A 21,634-nucleotide genomic window follows, 5' to 3' on the forward strand; every position below is an offset into this window, starting at 1 on the left:
GAAAACCAGCCCCAACACGCCACAGCCCCATCCCTCAGGTCTGCCTCCTGTCCTCCCCCCTCCCCTCCCTCAGCCCCGCCCCGGTCCCTCCCGGCCCCTGGGGCCCTCCCAGCCTCCCACAGACCGGCTGGGCTGGGCTGGGCTGGGCTGGGCTGGAGAACAACAGTGCTGGAGACACCAGCGCTGCCGGACGCGGGCAGAGGGCCGGCCCAAGGCCCAGGGCGCTGGAGCTGGCCAGAGCCAGACCCAGAGGTAAAGGGGAGGGAGCCGTGCCTGGGGTGGGGACTGTCGGGCGAGGAGGTGACCCCGGTGATACTGACTCCTGGTAAGGGGGATGAACTGGGGGGAGAGGGAGGTTGGAATGGCGGAGTCCCTGGTCTCTGGGGTGCGGATGGGGAATAGGTAGCCTCCCGGGTTTCTACGAAAGTAGAAGGAGCTAGGCTGAGTGGAAAGAACAGGGTGCTGGAATGCGAGTAGAATAGGGATTCGTACAGGGTCGTTGGTGGAGGGCTGGTTTAGGGTCTGAGACTACGAGAAGCCCTGGAGGGCTCGGCAGGGCCCGAGGGCCCGCCCCTGCACCCCAAAAGGCCTCTGTGGCTCTTTTGCAGGTCTCACAGCTGCCCTTTCCTGAGCCGGGTCATGCGCTGCCCCAAGTGCCTTCTCTGCCTGTCAGCACTGCTCACACTCTTGGGCCTCAAAGTGTACATCGAGTGGACGTCTGAGCCCCGGCTGCGTAAGGCCTACCCGGGACCCCGCAGCACCCCACCAGGCCCCACGCCAGCCAGCCCCGAGCCCACCCTGCCGGCTAACCTCTCGGCCCGTCTGGGCCAGACTGACCCGCTGCCCTCGGCCTACTGGAACCAGCAGCAGTGGCGGTTGGGGACCCTGCCCAGTGGGGACAGCACTGAGGTGGGGGGCTGCCGCGCTTGGGGAGCTGCCGCTGCGGCCGAGATCCCCGACTTCGCCTCCTACCCCGAGGACCTCCGCCACTTCCTGCTGTCGGCAGCCTGCCGGAGCTTCCCACGGTGGCTGCCCAGGGGTGGCGGTGGCCAGGTGGCCAGCTGCGAGGACCCCGACATCCCCTACCTGCTGTTGGCCGTCAAGTCGGAACCAGGGCGCTTTGCAGAACGACAGGCCGTGAGGGAGACGTGGGGCAGGCCGGCTCCCGGGGTCCGGCTGCTCTTCCTGCTGGGGTCCCCGGCGGGCGAGGGGAGGCCTGACCTAGGCTCCCTGGTGGCCTGGGAGAGCCGCCGCTACAGCGACCTGCTGCTCTGGGACTTCCTTGACGCCCCCTTCAACCAGACGCTCAAGGACCTCCTGCTGCTGGCCTGGCTGGGCCGCCACTGCCCCAGCGTGAGCTTCATCCTGCAAGCCCTGGATGACGCCTTCGTGCGCGTCCCCGCCCTTCTGGACCACCTGCGGGCCCTGCCGCCCAGCACGGCCCGTGGCCTCTACCTGGGTGAGGTCTTCACCCAGGCCAAGCCCCTCCGGAAGCCTGGAGGACCCTTCTACGTGCCTGGGTCCTTCTTTGAAGGCGGCTACCCAGCCTACGCAAGTGGGGGCGGCTACATCATTGCGGGCCGCTTGGCACCCTGGCTGCTGCGGGCGGCGGCCCGCGTGGCCCCCTTCCCCTTCGATGATGTCTACACCGGCCTGTGCTTCCAAGCCCTGGGCCTGGCCCCCAGGACCCACAAAGGCTTCCTCACGGCCTGGCCGGCAGGCCGCACTGCTGACCCCTGTGCTTTCCGTGACCTGCTGCTGGTGCGGCCCCTCAGCCCCCAGGACAGCGTCCGGCTCTGGAAACAGCTGCGGGACCCTCAGCTCCAGTGCTGAGACTCGGAGGTGGGGCGGGGCGGGGAGGGCAGACCTGGCCTGGGCCTTGGCGCCAGCCCCTTGCTCAGCCTCTCTTTCTAGGCCTCGGTGCGAGGAAGGAGGTCCTGGAATGGAGGCTGCCTGAGCCCTCCCTGGGCCTCCCCAAGAGGCGACAGACTGTTTCCGTCTTTCAGTTTCTGAGGCCTGGAGTCGTCGTCTCTGTCTACGGGGCCTGGAGTCGTCGTCTCTGTCTATGGGGCCTTGAGGCAGTTTACGGAGCAAAGCTCAGCTGCACCCTGACCTTCACACCAGACGCTCTCCCCACCCTTACTGGGCAAGGCCGGCTCCGATGGCCTCTCGGTCACCTTGCTGGACACCAGCTTTGACCCGTTCTATGGGAGACAAGAGGCCATCTCTGGAGGACCCCACCCCCATCCTGTTTGCTGAAGCTGACCTTCCAGCTTGCAAAAGTTTCTGGAGGAAGAAGATAGCTCAACAGCCTTGGCCTTATTTATCTCAACTGGAGAAGCACGGGTGGTCCCAAACCAGTCATGCTGGCCTCTCCTCCCACATCCCCAACTCCAGGAAACAGAAACCAGAGGTAGCATGAAGCCAAATGCAGAGACATAGTTTATTCACTACCTGCTGACCACCTCTCACTCTGAGTAAGTTCCACAGGCTGACCTGCCACGTCCACCCCCAGCCCTGAGGGGCTTCCAGTCCTGGAGGTGCCCTTGCCCAGCCCCTGGGAGGAGACCCTGTAACTAAAGGCGAAGAAGGGGCTGACCAAGGCCCCACCAACGTTAACAGCATGGAGAGGCAGGAGCCGCCCCAAGTGCTGCCCTGGCCGCCTCTGCCCTCAGAGGCAGAGTTGGCGTAGGTGGGGATGGGCCAAGTAGCCTCACTTCTCGAAGTGATCCAGGGGGTAGTGTTCCCCATAGGCCTGGAGGTGACGGGCCAAAGACTCCTGCTGCTTGCGGAGCTGGGTAGGCATCTCCTGATACACATCTGAGAAGAGCAGGCTGGGGCTGGGCTTCAGCTTCCGCTCGGCCTGCTCAAAGGCCTCCATCACCTGGGGGACAAGCGGCAGTGGGCAGGCAGCCGACCTCTCACCCAGGAACCTGCTTCCTACCTGTGGGATCCTGGCGAGGGGTTAACCCCCTGAGCCTCAAGTTCCCACGTGGACAATAGAAATAGTGGTGACGGGCTTCCCTGGTGGCACAGTGATTAAGAATCCGCCTGCCAATGCGGGGGACAAGGGTTCGAGGCCTGGTCCGGGAGGATCCCACGTGCCGCGGAGCAGCTAAGCCCGTGCGCCACGACTACTGAGCCTGCGCTCTAGAGCCCACGCGCCACAACTACTGAAGCCTGCGCGCCTAGAGCCCCTGCTCCGCAACAAAGAGAAGCCACCACAATGAGAGGCCCGCACACCGCAACGAAGAGTAACTCCCGCTCGCTGCAACTAGAGAAAGACCGCACACAGCAACGAAGACCCAGGGCAGCCCAAAATAAATAAATTTAATAAATTAAAAAGAAAAAAAAAATAGTGGTGACAACTGATGTCCCAAATCCCAGCATCTCCATCCTTAGCAGAACCAGGCACTATACTAAGAGTATGGAATCGATTCAGCCTCTCAGCAGCCCTAAGAAGCAGGCAGCTCAGAGGTGAGGAAACCGAGGCACAGAGAAGGGACATGCCCACGATGCCGTGGTCAGGGGCAGAGCCAGGAAGCATATGCTGCCCGACACCAGGGTCTGCCCTGCCCACTGGGCCGCAGTGCTTCTGGTGTCTGATGACCAGGGCCGAGGAGGGCAGTGCACAGACTCTGGCGGACACTTACACCCCATCTGGATCAGATGCAAACCCTCAGACAAGCTCCTGAGGTGGGTACCCCAGTATCCCTCTTCAGAGGCGGAGGAGCTGAGGGCAGAACACGGCTAAGGTGCACGTGTCCTGGCATCATGACATTAGAGACATCACCAGGGTTATCCCCGAGGCTGCCAATTCAATGGCCCCCAACCCCCAGCCTCCCCATCCTTCCAGGGTTCTCCGTGACACACCATCCCGGAACACGACCCCTGGGGTGGTTTCCAACGGAGGGTGGCCCTTCCTCACCTTCTTGCGGGACTGCTTCCTCCAGGCCTTCTCCTGCTCATCGTCCCACCAGCCACAGCTCTGCAGGTAGTGCCTCAGCCGGGAGATGGGGTGGTCCTGCTTGTCCCAGTAATTGACCTCGTCCACCGAGCGGTACGCTGAGCTGTCGTCGCTGGTGCTGTGGTGCCCGATCCTTCCAGCGGGAGGGGGACCCAAGGTCAGGCTGGCGCCCCTCAGGTGAGGGTCAGGAAGGAACGGGGGGGACTAGGGGAGAAGGCGGGAAATGGAATAAAGGCCAGAAGGGGCTACACGGTGCAGGGCAGTGGGGTTGTACCGCAGGGACGGTGATCCATGTGGGGGAGGTGCTGAGGACGGCAGTGGTCGAGGCTGGGGGCCGACGGGGGCGGGGGCGGGGGGCGCGGCAGGCACCTGTAGGTCATGGCCTCAATGAGGAAGGGCTGGTTCTCCGCCACGGCCCGCCGCCGGGCCTCCTTGGTGGCGTTGTACACAGCAAACACATCATTGCCATCCACGCGAATGGACAGGATGCCGTATCCGGGGCCTCGAGCCGCTGTAGGGACAGGGAGGCAGGTCAGGCCCCAGGGCTCAGGTGAGACAGGAGCAGGGAGTGGGGCGAGAGGGGAGGAAGGAGAGGGCACAGGCAGAGCGGGGAGCAGCCCCCAGGGCCCGTACCAATGCCATCCCCGCGGTACTGCTCAGAGGTGGGCGTGGAGATGGCATAGCCGTTGTTCCGGCAGAAGAAGATGATGGGGCACTCGAGGGTGGCGGCGAAGTTGAAGCCGGCGTGGGCGTCCCCCTCACTGGCCGCGCCCTCTCCGAAGTAACAGATGATGACCCTGTTGGCGTTGGCCCGCTTGGCCGCGTAGGCTGCCCCCACCGCTGCAGGAGCAGAGACACGCGTCTCCCTGCACTCATACCCTCCCCGCATCCACACCCTCGCACCCCAACCCGGGGCTCCGGCCCTCAGGCTAGCTGTTGCCAGGCTCTGAGGGGAAAGAAAACACCTGAGCCGCCCCCCCCCCAGAAGCTGCCCCGCCCACAGTCTCCTCCCGTCGGCTGACGGCAGCTCCATCCTTCCATCCTTCCAACTGCTCAGGCCACGAACTTCAGCATCTTTGACTCCTGAATTTCTGTCACGCCCCCATGCCCACTCGGCCTTCAAAACGGAGCCAGAATCCGACCCCTTCTCCCCATTCCCTAACCTCTCCCTGGTGGTCCCAGCCCCACCTCTGGCCCGAGCAGCCTCCTCCCCAGCCCCCTGCTCCTCCCACCCAAGCTGTTACCCTCAGGGCAGCAGCCGAGCCGGCAGGTGGTTCTGCAGCGGACTCCTCCCCCTCCCCCAGCTCGGGGCCACTCTGGGTCAAAGTGTCTTCAAAAGTCGACAGCCTGAGACCCCACCTGTGCGCACCCCTCCCTCCACACCTGCCCCGCTGGCTCCTCCTGGCACCTCGGACACGTCACCGAGCAGGCACCCGCCTCCACATCCCGAGTGGCTCCCTCTCTCACCTTCTGGTCTGTACTGTCACCTGGTGACAGCTGTCCCCACCTTCCCCCATCAAGAACCGCTCCCTCTCAGCTTTACTTTTCCCTGTGGGCCTTGTCACCCCGACACACTCCATGTGTTACTTCATCCTGTTTATTGTCCGTCTCTCCCACCAGTGTCAGCAGCAGGAAGGCTGAGGTTTTTGCTGCCTCTGTTCAAGGCACCTAGAATGGCACCCAGCACACAGCATGGACTTCGTACACTGGCCAACTGAGTGACTTAACTGGTCACCCAAATGGAAGATGAGGGCCAGGCCCCACCTTATGGAAAGCCTACGAAATGGAAATCAGTGAAAATGCTACCTCTTCCCAGAAAGCTGCCCTGTCCGCCTCCCACCTCAGACACAAACCGCTCCTGTTCCCAAATAGGACACACCGGGCGAACGTGCCCAGGGCCCTCTGACATGCCAGGCACTCTAAGCCCTGTACACATCAGTTCACGTGTCTGCCCTGGAGCAGACTGACCCTCGACCGAGTGCAGGCTCCACGGGGCGGGGGCGGGGGCTGTCCACATCCGTCTTTGCACTGCGTGGCCACAGCCCTCCCCCGGCGGGGCTGCTTCACAAGCAGTCACCTTTAACAGAGCCACACCAACTGCGCCAAGCGCCGTGGACTTGCGGAGTACGCTTTAGGGGAGGCACTCAGGGCAGGCAGGACAGGGCCGGGGTGGGGAACCCAGCCTCTGGAGCCACACGGCCCGCGGTCTGCGTGCCTCCCCTTCTTGCTACCGGCCGGGCGGCCTTTAGTAAGGAAGCTGGCACACGCTCAGTCCACGCAGCTGGCTGTGCCGGTGAACGGACACGGGCTGGCACAAGCGTGAGAAACTGACAGCGTGACTGCTCAAACCTGCCGAATGGGGCGAAGACGCCACCAGAGCCCTCCTGCGAGGGTCCCAGACAAGAGGGGTCGTGTAAGTCTAGAGCCCAGGCCAGCGCTAGGGCCGTGGCGCCACCAGGAAGCCCCCGGAAGGGATGGAGGAGGCTAGGGCCCGAGCAGGGTAACGACATCAGACTGTGTGTGCGGGCTGGGGCGTGCATCCTCACCCTGAGGGATCTGCGTGGCCAGTGGAGAGGAGATGGTGACGAAATGGCGCTCCCTGCAGCCATAGTGGACGGGCATCTGGCGCCCCTTGCCCAGGTCGCTCACGTTGCCGTAGCACTGGGCCATGAACAGTTCCAGGGGGTAGTTCCGGTACATGAGCACGCCTGGTGCAGGAGAAGGCAGGGTTACCGTGGCGGGTGGTGTGCGGGACAGGCCAACCCTGTGAGGGCCCCTGGGCCAGGCCCTTCCTGCCCGGGACCCATTCCGCTGACTGTCCTACAGCAGGGAAGGCGCGTTCGGATGCTCATAGGGACCAGGCGGGTGCAGGAAGCAGGCGGGCAGAGCAGAAAGCACAGGCCTGCCTCAAGACGGAGGCTGCTGTTCAAACCAACCGACCTCTGCCCAGGGAGGCAGGTGGTCCAGCTTTTCAAAAGGAGCAATCCAGCGTGCTTTTTTTGGTAGGGGCGCTAGGGGAGAGGAGGGGAAGCTACCTGATTTTTAAGAGTTTCCACTAATTCATCTACTTAAAAAAAAATCATCATATGAACCAAAAAGAAGTATGGGCCGTGCTCACGACCTGTGGACTAGAGAGGAAACATTCAAACCTGCTCATGGCAGTAAAATCCTTTCTTCAAACAAAACCCCGGTGGATGCCCACCTCATCATCAAAGGCGCCACAAGGCCGCACCTCTCTGACGCGAGCTTCGCACTAGCTGGCTCACACAGCTGGTGGGGCTGGCGGGGGTCCCTTGCGGCCGCTCCAGTGGGAGGTGGGCAGGGGCCTCCACTCTGCTGTGAGGGGAACCGACACAGGCTCCAGGGTACTGAGGACAGCTCAGTGAGCGCTACCGTTCTCAGTGCCCTTGTTCTCCCCACTTCACAGGAGACACAGAGTCGCATGGGGAGTAGCGGCCCAGTCAGGACTGGGACAAGCGGGACCTGCCTTTCCTCCTTGCCCCTCACAGGACTGGGACAAGCGGGGCCTGCCTTTCCTCCCTGCCCCTCACAGGACGGGGACAAGCGGGGCCGCCTTTCCTCCTTGCCCCTCACAGGACTGGGACAAGCGGGGCCTGCCTTTCCTCCCTGCCCCTCACAGGACGGGGACAAGCGGGGCCTGCCTTTCCTCCCTGCCCCTCACAGGACTGGGACAAGCGGGGCCTGCCTTTCCTCCCTGCCCCTCACAGGACTCGGACAAGCGGAGCCTGCCTTTCCTCCCTGCCCCTCACAGGACTGGGACAAGCGGGGCCTGCCTTTCCTCCCTGCCCCTCACAGGCGCCTCGGATGTCTGGATGCAGGGCCTTCCATGACCCTTGGCGCAGGATGGCTCACTCCTGCAGAGGCGGCTGGGGCCCAAACAGCCTCCATGTGCAGAGCCCAGCGGCCGCCCGTAACTCCAGGACCCTCGTTCCAGGCCCTGCTTGGAGCCCTCCCCAGAGAGATCCCCTCAGCAGAAACAGTGGGAAGCGCTTAGCAAACGTGGCAGGGGCCTGGCTCGCGGCCCAGTGCCCAGGCAAACCTAATGATGCGGAACCACGGACAGTATCACAGGGCATCTGCTCCCCTGGAGCATGTGGGGTGGGGGGGTCTGGTGCAGCTGAGACAGTAGATAGTCTGAGAGCAGACTGGAAGGCCGTGCTGGTCCCGGGAGCGCTCTGGGCAGCCTGCCTGGCCAGGCCACACCTCCCCACTGAAGAGCTGTCCCCGGGTGAGAGGCCTTGGTCACGACACCGCCTCTGACTCCGAGTGCTCACCCCACGCCAGGCCCTGTGCTGAGGGCTTTACGTCATCTGCCCTCTGAAACCCCTCAACCACCGTCTTGGGAGGGTTCACTGTCTCCCACAGTAGATGAGGAAACTGAGGCAAGGAGCAGTTAAGCAACCTGCCCAGGATCGTGCAGCACCTGACAGGAAGGGTCAGATCTGGCTCCCTGCTGGGCCCCATACCAACAACTGCTGTGGAACCCCACCCTCAGCTCCCCGGGCTCACTCCTGCACCCCCAGTCTCTCCTTAACACTCATCCGTTTTCTTCATTCCTAGTCATTGCTCCTTCCATCCTCTCCCTCATTCACTCAGAAGTTAGCCACTCCCAGGCTGGAACACGCCCACCCATCTGCCTCGGCTGTGGCTGCGTGAAGGACACGGCACCTGGGAAGAGGCCAGCTCGGCCTGAGCTCACTGCAGGCTCGCGGCAGCCCCACAGCGCAAGGGGTTGCCATCCCATCATAATCTCTATTTCAAAGATGAGAAAACTGAGGCTCAGAGAACGGAAGTGACTTGCCCAAAATCGAACAACTGGTCACCAGCAGGGCATGGAATGGTCAGGAGCACAGGCTCTTAACTACAATACTGCCAGGCCTCCGCAGAGGGGAAGCACCCTTAGGCCTCTCTGGCAAGGTGCCGCTCCTAGAAGAGCACATTGGTAACTGATGTGGGCCTCGCCTTCGTAGCAGGAGGGACTGGGCCTGACTAGTCTCGATGGGGACCACAGACCCAGGTTCCTGGCACCTGCTCCACAGGGCCGGGCCACGGGCAGACGTACCTGCCTCCCGGTACTGGCCAAACACCAGGTCCGTGCTGTCCAGGGCTGCTGCACTCCCCACGTGCGTCCCCTCCTCACCATAGTTGGTCATGTAGAAGGATATCCGGCCCTGGGGGTGGAGGAGGGCCCAGCGGGCAGGTTCAGTTAGACTGGGCAATGCCAGAGAAACATCCGAACACTGACCGACTTCCGACCACTCTGTGGTTCAACAGATGCTTCCTGGAGGCCGGCTCTGGGTCAGGCCGCGCTGGCGTTCCTGCCTTCACAGAGGAACCGCCAGGTTGGTTACAGCCAGGGTGATGGGGCTGTGTGATGGGGGCTGAAGGGGTACCCGCCCCACTGTGGAGGGGCATCGAGGAGCGATGCCTATGCCGAGCAAAGGTAGGGAGGGTGGAGGTTTCCAGGCAGAGAGAACAAGAAAGGCCATGAGGTCAGAAGGGCTGGGACACAAAGTGGGAGGGGTGGAGAACGACGAGGAGGGAGAGAGAGGCAGGGAACGACGCATCCGGACTTTACCCTGAGGACGGTAACCGCCAACAGTTCTCAGGGGAGAGATGTTTTAAAAATGTCTCTCAGGCTACCACGTGGGAACGGATGGAGGAGACAGGAACGAGTGCCAAGCGCCAGGTGGGAGGGGGCGCGGCCTGGCCTGGTGGTGGCAGGCGGCAGGGAGAGGATGACTGAGAGTCTTGAGAAGCAGAGTGAGCGGTGCAGGGAGCGGCAGTCCCTGTTGGTTCGCTACACCGGTGCCCAGGGCAACTCCCTTCTCCTGAGCCCCCTAATCCCAGAGCCTGGAAAAATATGTTCCCAGCCTCCCTTACAGTCAGAAGTGGCCACAGGACACAAGTTCTAGGCAGAGAATTAAGCGGAATTCTGCTTTTGCTTTCTTGATAAAAGAGGTCACTGCAGCTGCTGCCGCCCCTTCCCTCCAGGTCTGCACACAGCCATGAAGCCTGGACCTGTGGCAGCCGTCTTGTGAACGTGAGGCAAGAAGCACGGGCCGAAAGCCAAGTCGCCCACGATGGTGAAGCAGAAAAGAAGTCTGGGTGCCTGACGGTGGTGCTGAGCGGCAGAATGGATTTCTAACTAAATACCTAAGGGCAGAGTGAATGAAAGGGGAAAGTGATAGTGAGGGGGTGGGAGGGGACAGGGAATACCAGTAGGTCTCCAGTTTGGGCAAATGGGTGGAGGGCGGTACCGGCACTGAGAAATGGCCTAAGGGCGGAAGAGGAGCAGGTCCGGGAGGAAGGTGCTGAGCTCAAGCCTGGATGGGCTGAATTTGGTGAGGGACACCCAGGGTGAGAAGCCAAGCAGATCGGGGGCTAAGAGGTGAAGTCTGGCTGGAGATCCGGGAGGCCTGGCACAGAGATGGAGGTAAGCAGGACTGTATGTAAGGTAAAAATGGAGCCAACCGGGTCAGCAGCCGCCCTGTGCCCAGGCCTCATGTGTTCCGCAGGGGCCTCCTGTCGCAGGGGGGGAACCACAGATGAACAACACTTTCTTCCAGGTGGGGAGCCAATTGAAAGCAATGAGTGGGGCGGATGCTGGGTGCTGAGGGCCTGGCAGGGCTGTCGAGGTTGGTGTGGGGAGGAGCCTGAGGGGGGCCCCCTGAGGAAGCAGGACCTGGGCTAGGGGCAGAGGTCCCTGGTTGCCTACCCAGTATCAGATCCCTCTTCCTCTTTGCTAACAGATCTCATTCCACCACAGACAACACCTGCCCGGACTAAAAGACTACTTTCCCAGTCTCCCTTGCAGCTGGGAGTGACCGATGAAACGTGTGATGTTTTTTGGTGGGACTGCCTGGAAAGTTCTATAAATGTGGGTGTGGGGAGACAGCTGGGCGGTGCCACGTTTGACCTTCCACCTTCCTTCTGCCTCCTGCCTGGAGCGAGGTGTGACAGAGGGGGCTCCAGCAGCCATTTGGTTTATGAGGGGCCCTGGAGGCTAGAAGCCAGTGCTGGGTATCCAGTGACATTGTGGTACCACCACACCAGCCCTGACCACCTGTTTTCACATTTCTTTCATGCAGAAGAAAAAACCTATTAATCTGTTTAAACTACTGCTTTTATTTCTGTTGGGATGGGGGCTGCTGGGATAACCCTAGCTAAGGAAGGCTGAAACCTGATGGCTGAGCTGATCTTACTGAGGGTTCCCTGTGTCAGCCAACGGGCGAGGGGCTTTACGTGCCGGGTCTCACAGAATTCCAACCCCCACCTGGTCGGGTGGGGTGGGGTGGGTTCTGTCGTTATTTCTATGTTTTAATACAATAAAGAAACCGAGGCAAAGACAAGAAAAGTCACCTGCCTAAAGTCCCATTTCTGACTGGACCCACGTCTGCCAGGTTCCAAAGCCCCCGTCTGCGCAGACAACCCAGGGGTCAGGAAGGAGCCCGGCCATGTGAGAGAGTGTGGGAGGGGTGGCCTGGCACTGAGGCCATGCAGGGGGGAGCAGATGGCCCAGGCCACAGTGAATGGGAGACGGGGTGGACAGGAAGGGTAGGTCTTGATTCTGTGGACGGTAGGAGCCAAGGGAAGTTTCTGGGCAGATGGAGAACCCACACGTAGTGCTCCTGTGAGCAAGAGAACCAGGGAGCTGGCTGCCCGCCTGACCTGCTCGGAATTGTCCTCAGTGGGCCTTGTGCTTTCAGTGCACAGTGGGGTCACAGGGGGGTCACCTGGGGGCCTGATACAAGTGCAGACTGCCAAGCCCATCCCCACTCCTGAGGACGAGCCTGCCCAGCATTCTTCCCACTTTCCTAACAGGAACCCCATGCTCCTGCTCTCCGTCTCCGCAGCCTGGGAGGGACGGACTCCAGGCCTCTGCGCCCTTGGTTCCTGGGGATGGGCACGTGGCCCCGGCTTGGCCGGTCAATCACATGGGCTGGCTCAAGGGGGGGTCTGTGACCAAAGCCTGGCCAATAAGCATCAGCTCTGGGCCTTTTGCTGGAACATTAGGGACCAGACATTCTCTTTCCACTGCTAAACAGAAAGGATAATAATTGCAAGACTGGTATCCACGACAAATGCCAGTTTCACTGTTCCTAAGGCCACTACACAGGCCACCATCAATCCTCACAGCAACCCCATAAAGTAGCTAGAGACGAGAAAACTGAAGCACTGAACGGCTAAGCAACTGTCCCAGGGCCACAAAGCTAGAGAGTGACAGAATGTGGACTCGAACTGCAGTCTAGCTCCAGAGCCCGTACCCTGAACCCCTTCTCTGCCACCTCTCCGTGAATCTGGAGCTTCCAGAGACCACCGCAGCTTGAGAATGAAGGAAGCCAAGGCAAAGGAGAGCGGAAAAGACACTCAGAGAGAGAAACACGTCTGAAAACATGTTTTGAGCCCGCTGGGTCCAGCTGTGCCTGAAACAGGGCCTTATGGACCTGCAGTTAGTCGAGTCACCCAATTCCCTCTCTGCTGACGCTGCTTTGACTGGGTCTCTGTCAGCTGATGCTAACACAGCTGAGTGCCCCACCACAGCACAGTGGACACGGGCACTCCCGGAAGCACCGAGAGCCACGCTGTTTCTCAGGACTGTGAGCGCCTGACAGGAAGGGGAGTCCAGTCTTCTCCTGCCTGCCCTCTCCCAGCACAGCTAAGCCCCCAGCCCAGCGTACAGCAGGCTTTCCGTGATCTGGTCCACCCTTCTGCCCTTGGGCAGGACCCTCCCACCCTCTTCCTCCAGAGCCCCAGCAGAACCCCAAGAACTCTAAGGACCTCAAGACAAGGATCTCCATTGCACTCCCTCCTCCTTGCGAGCTGTCTTTTGGCCCAAACACAGGTAGGGGGACCTCAGGTAACCCCACGCCCCTCTCCCCAGCCCGTGCCCACGCACCTGTCTCTGGGACTCATAGAGGATGCGGTCCATGGTGTTGAGCAGCGTCATGGTCTTGTAGAACTTGAGCACCTTCTCCTGGGGCAGCTGCAGATGGAGGCACAGACATATGTGGGCCAGTTGGGACCAGAGGGGAGGAGACGGGCAAGGGGCCTGGGCGTGGAGGCACGGGGTCGGGGGGAAGCGGCCTCTCACGTGGGGATCCTCGCTGGGGTTGATGATCTGGCCCTGCCGGTCCATGACGCGGTAGATGGGGATCCCAGAGATGACATTGGGCTGGATGAACTCGAGCTTGTCTATAAACTCCGCCGAGGCCCCTGGGAACTGGGGCTTGTCATCCAGGGATGAGAAGTGCTGCTGCTGCCTCTGGGGATGCTGCGGAGAGAAGGCGGGGGAGAGGGGGGAGCAGACACCCATGTCAGGAGCAGCGGAGGCTCTGCAGGCTCAACCCCGCAGCGGCAGGCAGCACGGCCTGGTGATTAAGCCACCACAGCCGCGGTGGACTCTGGGGCCTGATGCACAGGGTCTGAATCCCGGCTCGGCCACCTTCCCAACGTGTCACACGTTGGGCAAGTTCCTACAACTGCTTCGTGTCTCAGCTCTCAGCTGTAAAATTGGGGTGAAAAATCATAATATCTATCACACAGGGTCTCTGTAAAGGTTAAATAATCTAATAAAGTGGCAGGCAGCTCAAGAACCAGTAGCTATTATTATCAGACGCCCAAACTCCTCACCCTGGCATTCAAGGCCTCCCCAGGGCTGACCGCCGCTACCCCGTCCTCTCCATCTCCCACGGCTACCACAGACACACACACACCGCTGCACAGCGACCTCCAGTCAGCCAGAAGGGCTCTTTACTGACCCCTCTACCCACAAGGAGGCCACCCAGCTTAGAGCTTATGTCTGTGAGCCCTTAAGGGTCAGCCTGCCAAGTTCAAATCCCTTGCTGAGTGACCATGGGAACGGGACTTCCCCTCTTCAAGTCTCCCCTTTCTCAACCTGTAAAATGGAGAACACCGCATGGAAACGTTGCGCGGCTCAAACAAAATCACGTGTATAGAACGGCGAGCAGAGTGCTTGCATGTATAGTAAAGGCTCAGAAAGATGCCGATCATCGTTTCTCCCACCGCATCTCTTGCTCTCGTCTCTGCACCAGAAGCCTCTTTCCCCACCGCCTGGCAAACTGCTCCACACACTTTACCACCCTCTCCACTCCAGTTCAGGAGCCCAGACTGACTCACTCAACAAATATCTGAGCACCTGCTTCGTTCCACGGCCTGTGCTGGGTTCCGGGGACCTAAGAGAGGCAAGACACCTGTCCCTGCCGCCCAGCAAGGAAGACAGAGGTTCAACAAGTAACGCTGAGCGGATGAGGGTGATGCGTATTCTCCCAGGAGAAGCCATGGGGTGAGAGCAGAGTGGAAAGAGGGTAAGGCTCCCCTGAGGAAGTGATATGAGAGCTGGGACCTGAAGGATATCTAGGGGTCAGGGACAGAGCATTTGAAGCTGGGGTAACGGGACACACAAAAGGCAAACAGTGAGCAATGGCATGTCCCTTCTGGACCTGGGAAGGAGCCCCGTGGAAAGCATCACACCCCCCCCGGCTGAGAGGAGGCCTGCTGGGGAAAGCCCGGGAGAAGCCTACACATGCACCAGGAGGGGAACCAATTCCATTTCTCAGCACTTGAGCTAGAATGCCCTGAACTAGGCTGAGCACTGCAACAGTGCCCCTGCAGTAAGCCTTTGCCGGGCACCAGGCTGAGGTCCGCGCGCAGAACCCTGAGTCCTCAGAGCACATCCGTGGGGCAGAGTATGTACTGCTGCCCTTCAGACGAGGAAATCCAGGTTCAGGCAGGTAACATAACCGCCCTGCACCAGGCCCCAGGGCTAAAACAGATAAGTCAGGACTGGGCTTCCAACCTGGGCAGGGCTGACACCCAGACCCCGAAACCCAGGCCCCGAACTCCAGCTGCCACTGCTGGCCCACTTTGCACCCATCTGCATCTTTACTTTCCACCAGTCGCCAGGTTCCTCTCAGCTCAGTAACTGTGGCTTCACTTCCAATAGGTGCTAAAGAAGAATGTCTGGGCTTGTCGTGAGCTGGATCTCACACACGGGTGCTCAAATGTGTTCCCCGCCCTCCCTCCTTTAATTGCGGCAAAGAGCCCTTCCTGGGTTCCAGCAGGGGAACGTGAACCTGTGTGCGTTTATCTGCATTTGTGATTGTGAGGATATAAAGGAAATTATACTCCCAACGGCAGGGCGGGCCCAGGCCTGACAACAGCACGGCAGCGGCCCAAGTGGCCCAACTCTTGCAGACCCTGCTTCCGCCTTCTGAGCGCTCACGCGGCCGGACCCTTCCATTCACCTGGAGGATCCATTCCTCTCATGTGTATCTCCCACACACATCACAAGCTCCAGGGAGGCAAGAAGCATGTCCACATTGGTTTACAGAGCACACACTTCAACAGCCAATTACTGACCGAACGGATGAATGAGCGGTTAAGTTCACTGGCTTAGTTAGAATCAGACTGACCTGGATGACCTGGGTTCCAATTTCTCAGCTCACTGCACAGCCCTCTGCAAAACACCGTGTCTCTGAATTTCCTTATCTGAGAAAAGGCTGCAGAGGGCTGCTGCAGAAAGTTCCTAAGGCACACGAAGGGTTCAGCAAAGGCACAGGACACGTTACATGCTCAAAAATTGGTAAAAGAGGAAAAAACCCAAAATCTAGGGTCAGGAAATGGGAAAAAGGAAACTGACTGGCACCCTGGGAAGATGGGGAAAAGAGGAGCTGGGGAGAAGGGCTGACTGCATCTCAAGACTGTATTGTAATTCCAGACCGAGGCCCCAGCGGACACTCCAGAGACAGGCTGAGACACGGGAGATGCCATCTGGGGAGGGGCTCTAGGACCGGAGGCCAGGGGCCAGGAGGACAGGGTCATGGGGCTCCGAACAAACCCTGGTGTCAGGGCAGGACTGTCTGCCTCCAGAGGCTGGAGAGCTACAGTCAGGGTACACTGATGCCCCCTGTACCCTGGAGTTGGGCTTTGGTCATGCCCACTCTTCCTGGGCCTGTAGAGATGAATGTGGTACCTACCCCAGGGTTACTGTGTTGATTCCTTGAGCTACCAAAGGGATCGGCACAGTGCCTGGCCCTGAGGAAACGCTCCATAATGGGAGTGGGTGGTAAAATGCCTGCCGAGGGAATATGTGTCTCCACCCATTTTCCCTTCCTTTTGGCGGGGGAGTGGGTTTGTCCTGGTGGCAGTGACCTACAAGGGCAGAAGCTGCGGATTTACACAAAGCCTTGAAGCCACGCTCTCTCCTACCACACAGGACACAGACGCCTGTTCTGGAAGGCCAAGGTCTGCCCCACACGTACTGGGGTGGCCCCTCCTCGAGCCACTCCCTACGGGGCCACAGTTAAGGGCAGGGACTCTGAGCTGACTGCTGCCTTCGGGAGTGTAAGTACAGCTCCCGGAGCAGCAGTTTCCTCATATGTAAACCAAGGGCGGTATGAGCATCTATCTCACAGATGGTCCTGATTTTTTTTTTACAGTGCTTGTTTTTTTTTTTTAATTTATTTATTTTTGGCTGCATTTATTTATTTATTTCGTTGCTGTGCGTGGTCTTTCTCTAGTTGCGGCCAACAGGGGCCACTCGTTGCGGTGCGCAGGCTTCTCATTGCGGTGGCTTCTCTTGCTGTGGAGCACGGGCTCTAGGCGCGCAGGCTTCAGTAGTTGTGGCACGTGGTCTCAGTAGTTGTGGCTTGCGGGCTCTAGAGTGCAGGCTCAGTAGTTGTGGCACACGGGCTTAGTTGCTCCGCGGCATGTGGGATCTTCCCGGACCAGGGCTCGAACCCACGTCCCCTGCATTGGCAGGTGGATTCTCAACCACTGGGCTGCCAGGGAAGCCCGGTCCTGAGGATTTAAAGAGCCCCTGTGTGTACAGTGCTCAGCCCAGTGCCTGACACGTAACAAACACTCGATAACTATGACTAGCTAACAAGTGTACTTGATGACTGTAGCGGTCAAACAAGTCATCATTGAATATTTGCTCCAAGTCAGGCCCTGAACTGAGGGCTGGGGACAACGGGGAGAGACGGATGACAGACACTGAACACACAAGTCATAGTCAGGAGGGGCGATGTCGGAGGAGGCAGGATTGCAGAGAGGTTAGTTAACACACAGGCAGGGTAGGATGAGGGCTGGAGAGCCAAGCGGCCTGTGTTTGAATCCTGGCTCTGTCCCTTTCCAGCCACGTCACCTTGGGTAGGAGACTGTCTCCCTGAACCCGCGTCCCCTTGTGGAAATAAGAGTTTCTATTTCACTGGCTGGTGGTGAGGCGGGTATAAAGCACCCGCTGTAGCTCGAGGAGGAAGACTTTCACTAGCTGCATCACATGCAGCAGGAGGAAAAGCTTCCTGGAGAAGGCGGAGCGAAGCCGAGGCCTGAGGGACGAGCAGGGGTGAGCCAGGCAGAGGCTGGGGGGAGAACACGTCAGTCCTCGGGAAGGACAAAGGCTCTGAGGCAAGAGGAGAGATCCTGGCACCCTGGAGACCACCTGGCTGTAGCACGTTAACCACAGCAGTTAACTACGTGCCTCGGCGCCACACCAGGCACCTGCTGTATGGTGCCTGTGACTCACTGAACCTGCACGGCACCCAGGTGAAGCAGGCACCATGACCACACCTCCGTACCACACAGGTGGCCCCGAGGCTCAGAGGGGTTAGGTGACTTGGCCGTGACCCAGGGAGATGATGCGCAGCGGTGTCAGCATCTGAAGCCAGGCAGCCTGCCCACTACAGGGCAGCTGGAGAGAAGAGCGGGGTCCAGCCCAGAAAGGCTGTGTGGATGGTGCCAGGTAACCGAGTCCTCGGAAGCTAGGACAGCTGAGGCCAGCCGAGCCTGCTCGCTCTCTGGAGTCTGAGGCGCTCTGCCTCAAAGAGTGCAAAGCTGACCCTGGCTTTACTTCCAGCTCAGGAACGTCAGTGACCTCATCAGCGGCCTCCCCTTCCAGGGGGATCCGGCTGGGGAGGCCAGGGAAGTGTGGAGATGCGTCAGGCTTTCTCTGGCCTCAGGGACCCGGCGGCTTTAGCAGCACTAAGTTCCCCAGCCACTGAAGATGGGAAGCATCCTTTCCCTGCATCAGTCAAGGCCACGACAGATTCACTGTTCCTGGGGGAAAGCAGCCGCCGCCATTTCTTGAGCCCTTACCGAGCACATGGATGTACGTGTGAGTGCTTCCTAAGAGCTGCTTCCTTTCACCCTCAGCGTATCTCTCTGAGGGAGGTACTGCTATTGTCCCTGTTTTACACATTGAGACCGGTCATGGGGTCAGGAAAGCTTCTCTGAGGAAGTGAACTCTCAGCCTGACACCTGAAGGACCATATCCCTACAAAGGCCTCCGGGTGGAAGGAGCTCATCCAAGGAAAGGGCAAAACGGCCAGTGGGGCTGAAGGGCAGTGAAGGGAAGGCATGATGGGGGCTGAGGTCGGCTCTTCCCACCAGCCCCGGGCAGAGTCTGATGATGCACACCATGTCTGGACTAAGCAGGATGTTGCAAGACCTGAACCGAAGCCCTACCCCTTCTCCTCCTGGCAGCCTGGTACTGTGGAAAGAGACTAGGCTTTGGAGTCCAGAGCTCCAAGTTCAGACCTCACCTCTCTGAGCTTCAGTCTCCTCCCCTGTAATAGAAGAAAACTACCAGTACATACCTTGCAGTATGGCAATATTAAATACAATAATGAAAAAAATAAAAAAATACAATAATGGTGTCAGTTGGCACTATAAATGATAAAGTGCTTCATTAAGACTAGCCAAGGACTTCCCTGGTGGCGCAGTGGTTACAGATCCGCCTGCCAATGCAGAGGACACGGGTTCGAGCCCTGGTCCGGGAAGATCCCACATGCCGCGGAGCAACTAAGCCTGTGCGCCACAACTACTGAGCCCGCGTGCCACAACTACTGAGCCCACGAGCCACAACTACTGAAGCCTGTGAGCCTAGAGCCCTGCTCCGCAACAAGAGAAGCCACGACAATGAGAAGCCCGTGCACCGCAATAAAGAGTAGCCCCCCGCTCAATGCAATTAGAAAAAGCCCAACGCAGCCATAAATAAACAAATAAATTTATTTAAAAAAATTAAATGAGAACTTCAATTCCTCTGTCACGCTAAGCCACATTTCCGGTGCTCAGCAGCCACGTGTGGCTAGCGGCTACTGTACTGGACAACATAGATTTAGAACACTCCTATCATTACAAAAAGTCCTATTGACCAGATCAGGCTCAAAATCTTTGACTAAATGCTACTACTCCTTCCCTCCCCTCAAAAAAAAAAAATTTCCTTTTTAAATCTTAAGAAAAAACAAGTGAGGGGCTTCTCTGGTGGCGCAGTGGTTGAGAGTCCGCCTGCCGATGCAGGGGACATGGGTTCGTGTCCCGGTCCGGGAAGATCCCACATGCTGCGGAGCGGCTGGGCCCGTGAGCCATGGCCACTGAGCCTGCGCGTCCGGAGCCTGTGTTCCACGACGGGAGAGGCCACAACAGTGAGAGGCCCGCGTAATGCAAAAAAAAAAAAAAAAAAGAAAGAAAAAAACAAGTGAAATACTTAAAAGTGGAGAAGAAAAAACAGGCACTCTAAAAATATAAACGCAAAACTTAGAGACTCTGAAAGACCTCCTGCTCCCAACCCAACCCGCCAAAAAAAAAAAAAAAAAAAAGGAGGAGAAGTAAGGTGAAGGGCAGCAAGGAGACTGAGCCAGGAAGGAAGCCGATTTAATCAGTCATGAATGACCCTTCCCTACTCCTGCCCCAGTCCAGCCCACCCCTACCGCGCAGGCCCAACCAATGGGCTCTAGGGAGCTGAGCTGTGGGGAATCTGACTGCTCAAAAACAAAACAAAACAAAACTGACCGACAACAGCCCAAAGGCAGGGACTCTCCCACCTCCATCTTGCTCCAGCAGCCCTTGGGAAATTACCTGCTTCAACTCCCTTCCCAGGTGTCCCCACACCTCACTCCCAGCCCATCTTCTTGCCCCCATTTCTCTCCCTAGCTAGAGCTTCTTCCCACAGATTCTATCTTCCCTTCCCAATGGTTTGGGCATCAGACGGTCAGGCCCAACCCCACAAGATCTTGATAGATTTCCCGCCAAGGCCCTCACCAATCCAGACCCTCCCAAGGTCACCTCCTTTCTTCTTCCCCCATCTCCGAGGCCAGTATCTGTCCCTTCCCTCCACCCTCACTTTCAACAGCGGCCAACATTCTGATTGCACTCGTCATATACCAGGTCCTGTTCTTAGCACTTTACACATTTAAGTTACACAACCCTAAGATGGGGCCATTGTTAGCATTTTACAGAGGGGGAAATTAGGTCCAGAGAGAAGCAGTCCCTTGCCCAAAGCTACCAAGCTGGAAAGTGGCAGATTAGGGACATGGTGCCACATGGTCTAGCTCCTGAGCCCATCTTCTTAACCACGACTCTCTTAAGTGCGAAATCTTAGTTCACTGCTTTTCTCAGCCCCCGGCCTCTCTCCTAAATAGCGGCTTCTAACTAGATTTCTGCTGTGTGAGCTAGCAATTAGCAGCATCAACCTAACACTTTTGACAAGAAACAAGGCATTTCTCAAGTGTTTCTAAGAAATGTGGGCTAAGTGCTCTGTCTGGACCTCTCTCCCCCCGCCCCCGCTCCCACTCCCTCATTAATTCAACAAATATTTATTGATCATCTTCTCCGTCAGTCATCAAAACCGACAAGGCATTCTATCGGGGGCACAGGATCAAACGACTTTTTTACGCAATTCACTTTAAAATCAGAGTTGGAGCAAAGGGCACCATAAAAGTCCCTGATGGGAAACCTGATCTCTCTTTTCTCCTCCTTGAAGGGGGGGAGTCTTTACCGAGAAGAAAGTCTGTCCCTTACAAAGGCAGTTTTCTCCAACCACTGAGAGGAAAGGTCACACCTCCCCCGCCCGCGTCCTCCAAGCGGCCTCCCCTGGGGAACGGCGGCAACTAATACGAAGCTCCCTCGCTCTCTCCAAGTTGTCTTTCTCCTTCAGGGTTACAAAGGAGCTGCCTGGCTTTTCTTCTCCTAAGGAAGTGGAAGTTCTTCCCTTGGGTGTCCTCTCCAAGTGGTTCTCCCAGCCCTTGTCCCTTCTGTTAAAAGCCCTTCCTCCACTCCCTAGAGGAACCCCCACACTCTGAAGACAGCGTAAACATCCCTATACCTCCTTGGAGAAAGCTCCCCGTTGTCCCAGATACTCACTGATCTAGCCAGCCCACGAGCCCCTGGCCGCCGCAGGAGGAGAAGGCCAACCCGGCCCAAGCCTCGACTTGATCCCCAGACCCTCGCCACGGCAGCCGCCACCGCCATCTTTGCTAACAGTCCCTCGCCGATCCGCCCCTCCACGGCGAGCTTGGGGCTGCCACTTCATAAGCCTGACGCAAATGCCAGCATCACCCTGTCAAGAAACCACCTGCTACTAGTCCTGCGGTATCTAGGGCACATATGCAGATGGATAAAACAATCTAGCTTCCCCAAAATTACTCTGACCGCCTCATCGCCGTTGTTCCTGTAACAGGCAAAGAAGAGGGCAACCTGACCAGAGCCTCAGGGTTTCAGGGCCCGGGGACCTCGGGTAGGACCAAGGCCCTCCCTCTCTTCGCTTCTGTCCAATGGGTTTCCTGGACTTTCGAGGCGGGAGTGGGAGGGACCAAATTGTTAGTAAACGCGGAGCCACGTGCGGAA

At 58.7% G+C, this 21,634-nt stretch overlaps 2 protein-coding genes across 4 annotated transcripts; one reads left to right on the forward strand and one right to left on the reverse strand.

Moving 5' to 3' along the window:
• The first annotated feature begins 106 nt into the window (after window positions 1–106).
• Window positions 107–2,613, forward strand: B3GNT8 (UDP-GlcNAc:betaGal beta-1,3-N-acetylglucosaminyltransferase 8). Its single transcript, XM_060132458.1, has 2 exons — window positions 107–252; window positions 609–2,613. The coding sequence occupies exon 2, from the start codon at window positions 640–642 to the stop codon at window positions 1,831–1,833; it is 1,194 nt and encodes a 397-aa protein (XP_059988441.1). The 5' UTR covers window positions 107–252; window positions 609–639; the 3' UTR covers window positions 1,834–2,613.
• On the reverse strand, window positions 2,430–21,307 carry BCKDHA (branched chain keto acid dehydrogenase E1 subunit alpha). Of its 3 annotated transcripts, XM_060132455.1 has the most exons (9): window positions 21,152–21,307; window positions 13,083–13,262; window positions 12,888–12,974; window positions 9,051–9,159; window positions 6,514–6,675; window positions 4,601–4,807; window positions 4,337–4,478; window positions 3,929–4,100; window positions 2,430–2,884 (listed from the first exon to the last, which is right to left on the reverse strand). In XM_060132455.1, exons 1-9 carry the CDS (start codon window positions 21,257–21,259, stop codon window positions 2,714–2,716), a joined length of 1,338 nt encoding a protein of 445 aa, XP_059988438.1. In that variant the 5' UTR covers window positions 21,260–21,307; the 3' UTR covers window positions 2,430–2,713. The 3 variants fall into 3 exon arrangements, with proteins under 3 accessions (XP_059988438.1, XP_059988439.1, XP_059988440.1); XM_060132456.1 differs by lacking the exon at window positions 6,514–6,675; XM_060132457.1 differs by lacking the exon at window positions 4,601–4,807.
• Window positions 21,308–21,634: the final 327 nt, after the last annotated feature.

Source organism: Lagenorhynchus albirostris, chromosome 19, assembly GCF_949774975.1.
Source record: "Lagenorhynchus albirostris chromosome 19, mLagAlb1.1, whole genome shotgun sequence".
NCBI lineage: Eukaryota > Metazoa > Chordata > Mammalia > Artiodactyla > Delphinidae > Lagenorhynchus > Lagenorhynchus albirostris.

Excerpts from the sequence above, each read along its gene's own strand:
- B3GNT8 (XM_060132458.1), top strand. The coding sequence starts at position 640 with ATGCGCTGCCCCAAGTGCCTTCTCTGCCTGTCAGCACTGCTCACACTC.
- BCKDHA (XM_060132455.1), bottom strand. The coding sequence starts at position 21,259 with ATGGCGGTGGCGGCTGCCGTGGCGAGGGTCTGGGGATCAAGTCGAGGC. Across the intron at positions 13,263-21,151 it reads CTCGTGGGCTGGCTAGATCA|CATCCCCAGAGGCAGCAGCA; the intron begins GTGAGTATCTGG and ends TTCTCTCCGCAG. Across the intron at positions 4,479-4,600 it reads GTACCGCGGGGATGGCATTG|CGGCTCGAGGCCCCGGATAC; the intron begins GTACGGGCCCTG and ends CTGTCCCTACAG.